Here is an 11,061-nt window from a genome sequence, read left to right on the forward strand (position 1 = left end):
AAATAATAAATAAATAAATAAATAATAAATTTTGATAAGTGAGACGACCAAAGAAGAAAAAGTGTGTACGGTCAGCCAGCACCCGAACGGTAAAGATCCCCAAAATACTCTTACAACATGTGTTATGAGACATGTTATGATATGATACGCATGCTAGTGGACTAGGTATACATATTAGGACTAGAGTGGCCTGATTTTGTGATGCCTTAGTCTAGGGAAACCTGTTTCTATGAGGTGCTCGAGAGCGAGTGGGTAACTAGTGTATAACAAGAATAGAGTGCTCAGGATCCGGGGTTTGGGGAGGAGGAATTGGGGTGAATACCGACGCGGTGTAATTGGTAGTATTGGGCCCGTACTACCAAGGACACCGGGTCAGTGGGCAGCCCATGTAAGAATCCCTGAGTATCGGAAACTGAGCGGGACTGCGTTATCGAGTGCGATTATGCCGGTAGAGTCTCTGATATTTTTATGTTGTATTTCAAAGACATCATGGTTGGACCACGACACAGACTTGGTACGAGTGGAGTGACTGACGAGGAGCTTCGTTAGATGATTCATGAGGAGGTAGCTGTAGCGATCCGTGCCGAGATTCCGGAGATGTTTGGGTCTATTAAGACCACGCTGATGGAGATGTTTGGGTCTACTGCTATACTGAACTTGGAAAAATCATAACTTCCTCATACGAAGTCAGATTTGGACGATCTTTTTACGTACGCTCACGGTTTAATGATATCTAACATAGTAGGTAACCAAAATAGTGAGTTTTGTATATTTTATTTTCAAAGTTAATTTCATTATTTTCAAAAGTGGTTTCAGTACTTGAATTTTTAAGTCATTACATAGAACCGAAATATCGGGTTGTCACAGATGACTTATTTGATCAGCTTCAGGGTGCATCTTGGTTTTCCAAGATCGATCTTCGCTCAGGATATCATCAGATGAGGATCAGGGATGAGGATATACAGAAGACGACTTTCAGAACTCGTTATGGTTATTACGAGTTCGTGGTGATGCCATTCGAGCTCACCAATGCTACAAGAATGTTCATGAATCTCATGAACCAGGTGTGCAGATCGATGCTGGAATGGTCCGTGATTGTTTGTATTGATGATATCCTTGTGTGCTCTAAGACCAAAGATCAACATGAACAACATTTAAGGGAAGTGTTGGAGACCTTGAGGAGGGAGAGGCTTTATGTCAAGTTCTCAAAATGTGAATTTTGGTTGCGTGAGGTGCGGTTTTTGGGGCACATCATCAACCAAGGAGGTATCTTGGTGAACCGGACCAAGATTGAGGCTATCATGTGTTGGGAAGTTCCGATGAATGCATCTAAGATTTGAAGCTTCTTAGGTCATGTACGGTATTATAGGAGCTTTACCCAAGACTTCTCCAAGATTGTGGTACCCTTGAATCATCTGACCAAGAAGAATGTGACCTTTTAGTAGGGTCTAGATTAGTAGATGGCCTTCGAGACTTTGAGACAGAAATTCTGTCAGGCCCCAATTCTTGCCTTACCTAAGGGATTGGATGATTTTATGGTTTATTGAAATGCTTCTATTTCAGGTTTGAGAGTTGTCCTTATGCAGAAAGAGCATGTGATTACTTACACCTCGAGGCAGCCGAAGCATCATGAGGCAAATTACCCCACTCATGATTTAGAATTGGGGCGGTGGTGTTCGCCCTCAAAATTTGGAGGCATTACTTGTACGAGGTCTGATGCACTATTTACACCGATCATAAGAGTTTAAAGTATTTGATGGATCACCCGAACTTGAATATGTGGCAAAGGAGGTAGTTAGATGTGGTAAAAGATTATGATTATGAGATTTTATATCACCTTTGGAAGGCCAATGTGGTGGCTGATGCTTTGAGCCATAAGACAGTGTGTCCTCCGATCCGAGATATTTGTTTGAGGATGACAATTACCTCACCATTGATGGATATGATTAAATAAGCTCAGATAGAAGGATTGAAAAGGGAGAATTCAAAGACTGAGCGGATTAGGGGGGAAATTTTGTTGTTTGTCAGAGACAACTAAGGATTATTGACTCAGTATGGTAGAATTTGGCTTCCTACATCAAGTGGAGTGAGGTAGAAGATTTTGGAGGAGGCACATAAGTCTATGTTTTCTATCCATCCAAGGTCCACAAAGAGATACCGAGACATGAGGTTGAGCTATTGTTGGCCCTGCATGAAGAGGTGATTGGTTGTTGAGTGGTGTTTGACATGTAGGAAGGTCAAAGCCGAGCATTAGAGGCCTCATAGTAAGGTTCAACCGTTACCCATACCCATGTGGAAATGGGAGGAGACCACCGTGGATTTTATCACGAACTTACCCAGGATGACACGAGGTGGTGATGCTATTTGTGTTATTATGGACAAGCTGACCAAGAGTGCTCACTTCAGTTCCATTTCTTAGAGTATATCCATCAAGAAATTAGGATATCTATGTTCGGGAGGTGGTTATCAGGCACAGAGTTTCGGTATCTGTGGTCTCAGACCGTGATGTTCGGTTCACCTCTAGGTTTTGGAGGACATTTCATGAGGAGTTACGCACTTAGTTGCACTTCAGTATAGCTTACAACCCCAGACTGAAGATCAGAGAATGCGAGATCTCTAGACGCTCGAGGATATACTTCGAGCGTACATTTTACACTTCGGGTGGAGTTGGCATACTTACCTCCCACTATCAGAGATCTCCTACAAAAAAGACCAATTTGGTTATGCTTTATTTTCAAATCAGAGTAACCTTTTAAAGAAAAGTGTTGTGGAATTTGTTCCAAGAAAAACATGATAATAATATTATCAATGAATTTCCGAAGAAATGCATTTTTTTTGTATTAAAACTTTGGGATATCATCGTCAATACAGAAATATAAGCATAAATAGACCTTACATGTATTTACAGTAATGATTTTCAACTCTTTTTAATCTCTCGGTGTAATGTAGCTTCGTATCGACACCTATGATACAAATAAACTGAGTGGGTCAGGTTGGGAAACCAGGTGAGTACATAGGGTTTTCAACCCATAATAATAAAGTTATTAAGTTTCATCATCACACAATTAACCCAATTACCCTTCCTCATTATCATTCGTATTTATTAAGGATCTACCCTAAGAACCATCTATCATTCACATTTTCATTCCTAAGGATGCTCCTAAAGAATAGGCACGAAGTACATCATTTCCTCATGGCGTAGCTGCCAATGTTATCTATTAGGCACAACTGCCTATATTATCATTTAGGCGCATTTGCCGGGATCATGACGTTTTCTATTTGGCGCAGCTGCCGATATTTTTATTTAGGCACAACTGCCAGAATTATAATGTTCTCTATTAGGTGCAGTTGCAGATATTATCCTTTTTGCACAACTGATAGGATGTTTAGAGTACACCGTAGTTCAAAACATTTACAGGTTATGGCACAGCTGCCAATATTCATCTATATCATCTTTTATCCCTCATCATTTATCTACCCATGTTCTGCCCAACATATTTGTAGATAAAAAAAATACATGTATAGTCTAGATATGAAAAACAAAGTTTAAATCAATCATTCAGCATAGATATCAAAATATAAAATACATATACATTTTAGATCTGAAGAAAAAGTTTAGATCTTTCATCCAGCATACATCTCAAAGTATAAAATACTTATACAGTTTAGATATGAAGAAAAAGAAGTTTAGATTTTTCATCCAGCATAGACCTTAAAGTATAAAATACATATACAGTTTAGATCTAAAGAAAAAGTTTAGATCTGAAAACAAAGAAGTTTAGATCTTTCTTCCAACATATATCTCAAAGTATAAAATGCATATACAGTTTAGATCTGAAGAAAAAGTTTAGATCTGAAAAGAAAGAAGTTTAGATCTTTCATCCAATATAGATCTCAAGTAAACAGATAATATGCACACAAAGCACGTAATTTATGTAAAATACTTCATATGCATGTGTAAGATGAAAGTAAATATGCACTCACTTGTTAAGGTGGTGATTCGGACACACTTCGCTTCGTAAAATAAACTCCTTTGACGAAATAGTGGTTTTGTTAATAACCGGGTTCTACGTGGGCAAAGTTTCAAACCTAAAAACTCTTTTTCTCAGAGCCTTTGGGCGCTCCGGGGGTTTCTTCTAGTACTAGGGAGGTTTCCTAGGCTTCGGGGGTTTGGGAGGTTTAGAGAGAGAGAGAGAGAAAGAGAGAGAAAGAGAGAGTAAAGAGAGAAAGAAGTGATGAAAGGGGTGAGAAATAAGGGTTGTCTCACATCCTATTTCTAGGGAAGCCTGGCCTTCGGTGCGCAGGGCGTTCCTACGAGGGGCGCAGCGCGTTCCAGAGCGCAGGACATTCCCCCGTGCGTAGGGCGCTCATACAAACAGGTGTCCAACTTCGATTATGGCAACGTGGAGCATCCGAGATCCTAGCCTTCCGACGCAGCGCTCTCATTCCCTCTGCGCATGGTCTTCCTCAGCCAAACTCGCATTTTGCCATCCCGACATCAAAAATTCATAACTTTCACATACAAGCTCCGTTTTCAATATTCTTTATATCCACGTGTAGGTGGGACGGTAATCTACAAGTTGTACTTAGACTCCGTCGGCTAATTTTGACTCTATTTTTAAAGTCTTATTTTTAACAAGCCGGAACAGGAAAAGTTCGTTAAAATTCATAACTTCTTCATCTCACGTCCATTTTTGAGTGTTTTTTTACCGTTAAGCTACTATTAATGAGATCTTTGGTTCTCGTTTAGGTTGTGTCGACTAAATAATCGGTCGATCTAATATTCGAACTCTGGGTTTCACACTGCTAATCCAAATCCTAGAAGATGCATAAGTTCCTCATACAAATTCAGATTTGGGCGTTCTTTTTATGCACTCTCTCGGTTTAATATATGCTACGACTTTCGTTTAGATTACTAAGGCTAAAAAGCACTTTATCATAAACTCACTTTTTACGTCACATAGTGTCGTGCCTGTTTTGTAGCGAAATTTCGACATGTCATAACTTCTTCGTTATAACTTGGATTTCGACGTTCTTTATATCTCCGGAATCCTTGTCATGGCCGCTACAACTTTCTTTATAGATATCGGTTTTATCTAACATTTTATTTTTGACGCTTATTTTCATTCTTAATTTATTATCCCTTTATAAACAAGTATAAAGCACATAAATTCATATAATTAACATAATACTCAAATAATTCATCTTTATTACTTCAAAACGAGTTATAATGGTTGATCTTCAATATTACATCATCATACTAATACACAAGCCTTGAAACACGGGCATTACAAAACAGGACCTGATTTATGAAGTATGATAGCACCATATATGTTTTGTTACTCCTCCATTTGCAATATCCTTAAACTTGAACTCAACAACCTAAATCTACAAACCATACATTTTTTAAACATAAAAATATACATTACATTCTTCAAAATTGAACCTATACCGAACAACTAGAAAACAACTTGAAATTGATCTACTCACGAGGTAACATTGATCAGGTAAATTTATTAAATTTATAGAGCCTAGGTACCTCTTGTTCTTTGGGAGAAAAACTATGAACTCTTTTATACCTTCTATAAAGTTTTATGAAAACACCATAATGTTGATGCGATATATTAATTTTTTATGTAGTCCCCTGTAAAACAACAAATAAAAGGTAAAAAGCATCCGCTTACAACAAAAACATATACACACCAAGCCCAAATAAATAAGTTGAGCAAAAGAAATTAAGAAAAAGCATCACCGATGATTATGTTTTAAGTGACATACATGGTCTGTTGTATGCCTTGGATAATAAAAAGCTTATTTATATGTGTCAACATGCTCACTATGTGTATAAATTAGTTTATAGAAATTTGAAGTATCACAAAGTCATTAAAATAAGAGAGAAAAAGGAAGATAATTATATAAAAGGCTAACTTTTATTCTTAAATTACAACCCAAATTATACTGAGGATTGCATCACCGATATATTCAACTTCCTCCAATTAAGCAGCTCATCTATTCCAAAAATATATTAACATCAACTAGAACAACAACAAATTTCAAATATCTATACCTAAAAAAATACATCCATACAAATACTCACACAAAAAGGCATATAGAAAAAGAGAGAGGTAGAGATGTTGATGAATTTTTTCAATTTGATCTCATATTTGATCAGCTTGATTCTTTGCATCTTCTAAAACAACAAAACTCAAGAAAATCAAAAAAAATAATAGAGAAAAACAACAAACTAAATTAAACATAATATTGCATAAAATAATATATATTTAACAAAAAAAACATGATTGGATGAAAGCAACTTCATTACCTGATAGTGTTTTCTAGCATATTCGATTTTAGATGGGAAAAAAATCATGTGGAAATGAAGGTGTTTCATGTTTTCCAAGATCTGTATTCTTTTTCATGGTCATCTATATAAGAGAAAAGTAGAAAACATGGAAAAAAATCTAGGATCTGTGAACTAACACTCACATATTGAGTTAAAAACTATAGTGTTGAGGATACAAATTTGAGAAAATGATGGTGACAAAAATGAGAAAAGGAGACAGGGTAAAAAAAAGATTATGTGATATTTTACCTGGAGGCCAGCAAATTGTTTGTGTATTACTAAACATATTTCTCAGAAACTCAACAGAAAAGAGAAGGAGATGACGATGTGGTGTTGCCTTCCTTTGATGGTTATGGTGATGATAGATGACGGATATGGGAAGAGATTTAAGGGTGAATGTGGGTTCCTAGGTTTTAAACAGAAGGAAGGAGAGAATGAATTGCTTTTGCTTAGTGATATATATATATATATATATATATATATATATATATATATATATATATATATATTAAAATTGTCTACCTTTGGCTACAGTAAAGTGGCTAAGAATTGACATAAATGGTCCCTCTATTTCATATATATATATATATATATATATATATATATATATATATATATATAAATATAAAAGATGTGTCAAGTTAGGAAAAGTGAAGTTAGTAAAGTGGCTAAGAATTGACATAAATGGTCCCTCTATTTCATATATATATATATATATATATATATATATATATATATATATATATAAAAGATGTGTCAAGTTAGGAAAAGTGAAGTTCCTAAGCTTTTGACAAAATGGTCCTTTGTTTATTTTTATATGTTCAATTCCTAAACTTGCATCGTTTTTGACATAATTGGCCTGTTATTTGTTTCTCTTTGATAAATATAGTATGTTTTCTGTCTTTTTATTTTCAGGGCTCCTTTTAGTCCATTTTTATAATTGGGGTCCACACGTGTTATTTGTATCAACACTTCATAGCCTTTACACTTCACCGCCTTTGTGAGCCAATCAGAACAGGATTAGTGTTATTCTTATTCACCGCTTTTGTGAGCCACTTTCTTTTCTCTCTATGTTTCTTTTGCATCCAAGATACGTGTCATATGATTCTTCTACACCACCAACTCCATCCATCTCTCGATTCTTCTTCTCTATTTTCAATTCCATCCAAAACTCAGACGCTCCAATATGCATACACAATCCTTCCCTCCGGCTTCTTCCACAAATACATGTAACATCCTTCGATGAATGCTCTTGGACAGACATTTTCGGAGATTCCTTGCATCTACTTTTGATTTGTCAAGGTGAAAGAATGGTCGACGGACAAACCTATGTTATTAATAAGGTACTTCAAGAGGGACGGCGACGGGTTGCTTTTCCCCCCGATTTCTAGGGTAAGTATTTCTTTCTTCTCCCATTTTCTACTTGCTCCAGGTATGTTTTATGTGCTTCCGTTCTGACCTCCACCACCTCCTTTCACTTTCGCTATCATGCTTTGGAATTGTCGGTTTCTATTCTCTTTCTTTTGGAAGAAATCGAGACACAGAGAACATAAATCCAACGTAAAGGGGTTGTCGAGTCCCCTATGCTGCTGTGTGGTCATGGAAACAAAAAAAAGTGAGGATGCTAGTACCGATGGTGACGGTCAATAACCGGATACTACAGTGGCGAGGACCAGGCGGAGCCTATCGGAGGTATCCGACGATTTACTTGTGGAGGCATCTCCAAACCTACCTGCTAATCTATTTTTTTTCTCCCTATATCCGTTATCTGATTCTCTTATGTTGCTAATGGTTGCATATGTCTTTGTTTTGTTTTCTCTATGTGACGAAAGAGAGCTGAAACCGATGATACTGTCTCTGATACTCCTACTAAACTTGAAACGTTTGCTGAAAGGTATTAGTAGGGTTTCATTTTTTTCTTATATATGTTAACCCTTAAAGAGAACTCCATCTCTCTTCAGAAATTTGATGCTATGCACCCTCTGGGACATCACATGTTCATAGAATTATATATTGTTTATGTGTTTACAGAATTGCACACTAGCTGTTTCATGTTATGCTTCAATGGAACTTACGTTAATGAATTTTTCTTTATGCAGATGGTTAACATTTTTTCGAACACTTTCGAAAAACAAATTCAATAGTTGTAAAGCTTAGAGAAAAGGTAATATAGTTATTTTCTTGCTGTTGTGTTCTGTGTACCATTTTTTTGGATTCAATTTCCCTACTCACTAATGAATTTGTTTTTATGTTTCTTTATGCTCTTCAATGGATTGTTGTGACAAAGGATTTTTTAAAGCTACTAATGGACTCAAACGACCACACATACACATAAGTCATCCTATACTATCTTGGTTAGATACTTATTTAAGAATTTCACTAACTTTTTGTTAAGTCCTTCTAATACAATTGGATCTGTCAACTGTGCTTTTACAGTTGGCATGTCTTTCTCTTCTTTTCAATAAATTTTAATTATTTTGTTCTTTAATGGAACTATTTGTGTTCAAGTGGAGGGCAACTGTACATTTGGGATAAGGTGCTTATTGAAATGCCTGAATAACTTTAACCAATTTCATATAATATGTGACTTTGTTTATTTACTTTGTACGATTTGCTTAGATAAGGTTATTATTTCTATATAGAATAGGATATTGTTTGAATAGCATTTTCACTTTGTTCTATGAAATTGGGTTTTGTCTTTGCTTTGTGTTAATATTACTTCAGCCTTTCCACAGACTTATTGATCGTCGGGTTGGAGGAATTGCAATATGCTACAAAAGAAGGACATACAAAATAGTTATAGCACACATGTTACATGCAATTCAACCACCAATCGATGTGGTTCTTTGTTCGACTGCAAATGAAGAAATATGATGTTTGTTCTTTTTCCAAATAGCCATACATTCAGTAGCCAAATAGTTACAACACTATAAATATTTTAGAACTTGAAGCATTTTTAGTAGAGAATCAGGAGAAGTTTGACAATTTAACTTTCATAATTCATAATCTCCTTTTGCATGTGAAGTTGAAAACGTAGGACATATATGTATAAAAGGAGTATTCAGAGGTTGACTCAAACATATTTGACTTTATCCCTTCAAGACATAGTCAACACTACACAGATAACTACTGCTAAGAAGGGTGAAATGCATGTATTTCAAATGGTAAGTAAAATTTAAGCATCTTATTTTTCTTTTTGATTGTTTTTTTTATAATTGCGTTTGGATTTTGTATGTTTTTAAAAGGTTGAGGTTGGTGAGATCTATGCAACTACCAACCAGAAGGATGGCATTTTTAGATTCCATGAGGATCCAAAGGAAGACAAAACAAGTGAGATGATTGAGCATATTGATTCATCCATCTCAAGGTATAATTTTGAAGCTGAAAAGATTCATCATCGGTGATCCACTTTCAGCTTTTTCGAAAGGCAAGTCCTAATTGGTTATAATAAAATTAAACGTGCATGCGTCAAATTTAAACATAAGGACTCGAATGCAATTTTTTTGGGTTAATATTGATTGATTTTAACAATAAAAAATACATAAGTTTTTTTATCATTAACAGTTATGTGACTAAACTACCCTTATGTATAGTTTTTTTGTTCATATTTCAATTTTGTTGAAAAGTCTGCCCCTGCATTCAAATATGCCTCAGTGCAGTAAAATGGGACAGTATTTGGAATTTTTTTATGTTCAAACTGAATATAAGTTTTTTTTTTTATTAAAATTGACTGATTTTATCAATAAAGAATAACTTTTTTATCATTAATAATTTGTGACTGAACTACCCTTATGAAATGTTTTTTTGTTCATATTTCAATTTTGTTGAAAGACCCATTTGCCCCTGCACTCAAATACGCCACAATACAGTAAAATGGGACAGTGTATACACTTAACTATGCTCAAATTGAATGCAAAGTTTTTTTGATTGAAATTGATGGATTTTAATAGTAGAAAATACATATTTTTTTTTTATCATGAACAGTTTGAGACTAAACTACCCTTGTGTACAATTTTTTTGAAAGACCAATCTACCTCTGCACTCAGATATATCATAGTATAGTAAAAAGGGAAAGTAGGTAATTTGGGACCAATTTGCCCCTGTTTTGGGCCAAAACAGGTTGTTCTTCTAATTTGGAAAACATGTATGGTGTGAGAAAAGTCGTTGGGCCAACGAAACATACGATTTTTTTGCAGGGTGAGACGTTTGTTAAGTGAAAGTGGTGGTGACAATGAAAAAAGACTACTTATTTTCTTACAATAAGTCAAGGTGTTGACCAAAGCGTTCAATTATTGGAAAATGTTACTATAACTTCAAATTTAATTGCACATTTGCTTTTCAATGCAACAATTACCAATGTACTTTATATTCTAAAAATATTGCATAATCTACTCAATTATGGTGCTGTATTTTCAATTTTCTTTTCTTATTTAGACAATGTACTTCTTCAATGATTTTATAAGAAGAGATGGAAGTAACAGATAAATGGAAGTAGATTGATATTCCTTATATTTAGCCCTTCCTTATCAACAACCACATAAGCAGGATGGATATTTCTTTACCTGAAGGACTATATTTGTCAAAAATAAATTTTTTATAGGTTGAAAATTTTCCTTTTGTTGTTCAAGAGTATCAACAGAAGGTGGAGGTGTCAAAGGAGCACACCATGTTTTTGTAGTATTTATTGGTTCATTATCATCATTGGCAAGTTACTGTTT

General features: G+C 35.2%; 1 protein-coding gene and 1 long non-coding RNA gene across 10 annotated transcripts; one reads left to right on the forward strand and one right to left on the reverse strand.

Moving 5' to 3' along the window:
* Positions 1-5,186: 5,186 nt before the first annotated feature.
* On the reverse strand, positions 5,187-6,780 carry LOC145034015 (uncharacterized). Its single transcript, XR_013677827.1, has 2 exons — positions 6,593-6,780; positions 5,187-5,644 (listed from the first exon to the last, which is right to left on the reverse strand). It is a non-coding gene; the product is annotated as an uncharacterized LOC145034015 (long non-coding RNA).
* A 577-nt stretch (positions 6,781-7,357) lies between these two features.
* Positions 7,358-10,852, forward strand: LOC145037431 (COP9 signalosome complex subunit 3-like). 9 transcript variants are annotated; one of them, XR_013678854.1, is made up of 7 exons: positions 7,358-8,035; positions 8,176-8,237; positions 8,443-8,507; positions 8,631-8,697; positions 9,068-9,507; positions 9,589-9,770; positions 10,540-10,852. XR_013678854.1 is itself a non-coding variant. In XM_078986079.1 (7 exons), the coding sequence occupies exons 5-7, from the start codon at positions 9,388-9,390 to the stop codon at positions 10,604-10,606; spliced, it is 309 nt and encodes a 102-aa protein (XP_078842205.1). In that variant the 5' UTR covers positions 7,365-8,035; positions 8,176-8,237; positions 8,443-8,507; positions 9,079-9,218; positions 9,369-9,387; the 3' UTR covers positions 10,607-10,852. The 9 variants fall into 9 exon arrangements, 4 of the variants coding, with proteins under 4 accessions (XP_078842205.1, XP_078842204.1, XP_078842207.1 ...); XR_013678853.1 differs by having other exon boundaries at positions 7,360-8,035; positions 9,079-9,507; XR_013678852.1 differs by lacking the exon at positions 8,631-8,697 and having other exon boundaries at positions 7,361-7,735; positions 7,874-8,035; positions 9,079-9,507.
* The last annotated feature ends 209 nt before the right edge of the window (positions 10,853-11,061 follow it).

This window comes from Lactuca saligna, chromosome 3 (assembly GCF_052625555.1).
Source record: "Lactuca saligna cultivar CGN05327 chromosome 3, ASM5262555v1, whole genome shotgun sequence".
Taxonomy (NCBI): domain Eukaryota; kingdom Viridiplantae; phylum Streptophyta; class Magnoliopsida; order Asterales; family Asteraceae; genus Lactuca; species Lactuca saligna.

What these genes read in the sequence shown, in the direction of transcription:
- LOC145037431 (XM_078986078.1), top strand. Translation starts at nt 9,388, where the DNA reads ATGTATAAAAGGAGTATTCAGAGGTTGACTCAAACATATTTGACTTTA. An exon ending in AAATGCATGTATTTCAAATG is followed by an intron (nt 9,508 to 9,588) that starts GTAAGTAAAATT and finishes TGTTTTTAAAAG; the next exon opens with GTTGAGGTTGGTGAGATCTA. An exon ending in ATTGATTCATCCATCTCAAG is followed by an intron (nt 9,711 to 10,539) that starts GTATAATTTTGA and finishes ATTTTTTTGCAG; the next exon opens with GGTGAGACGTTTGTTAAGTG.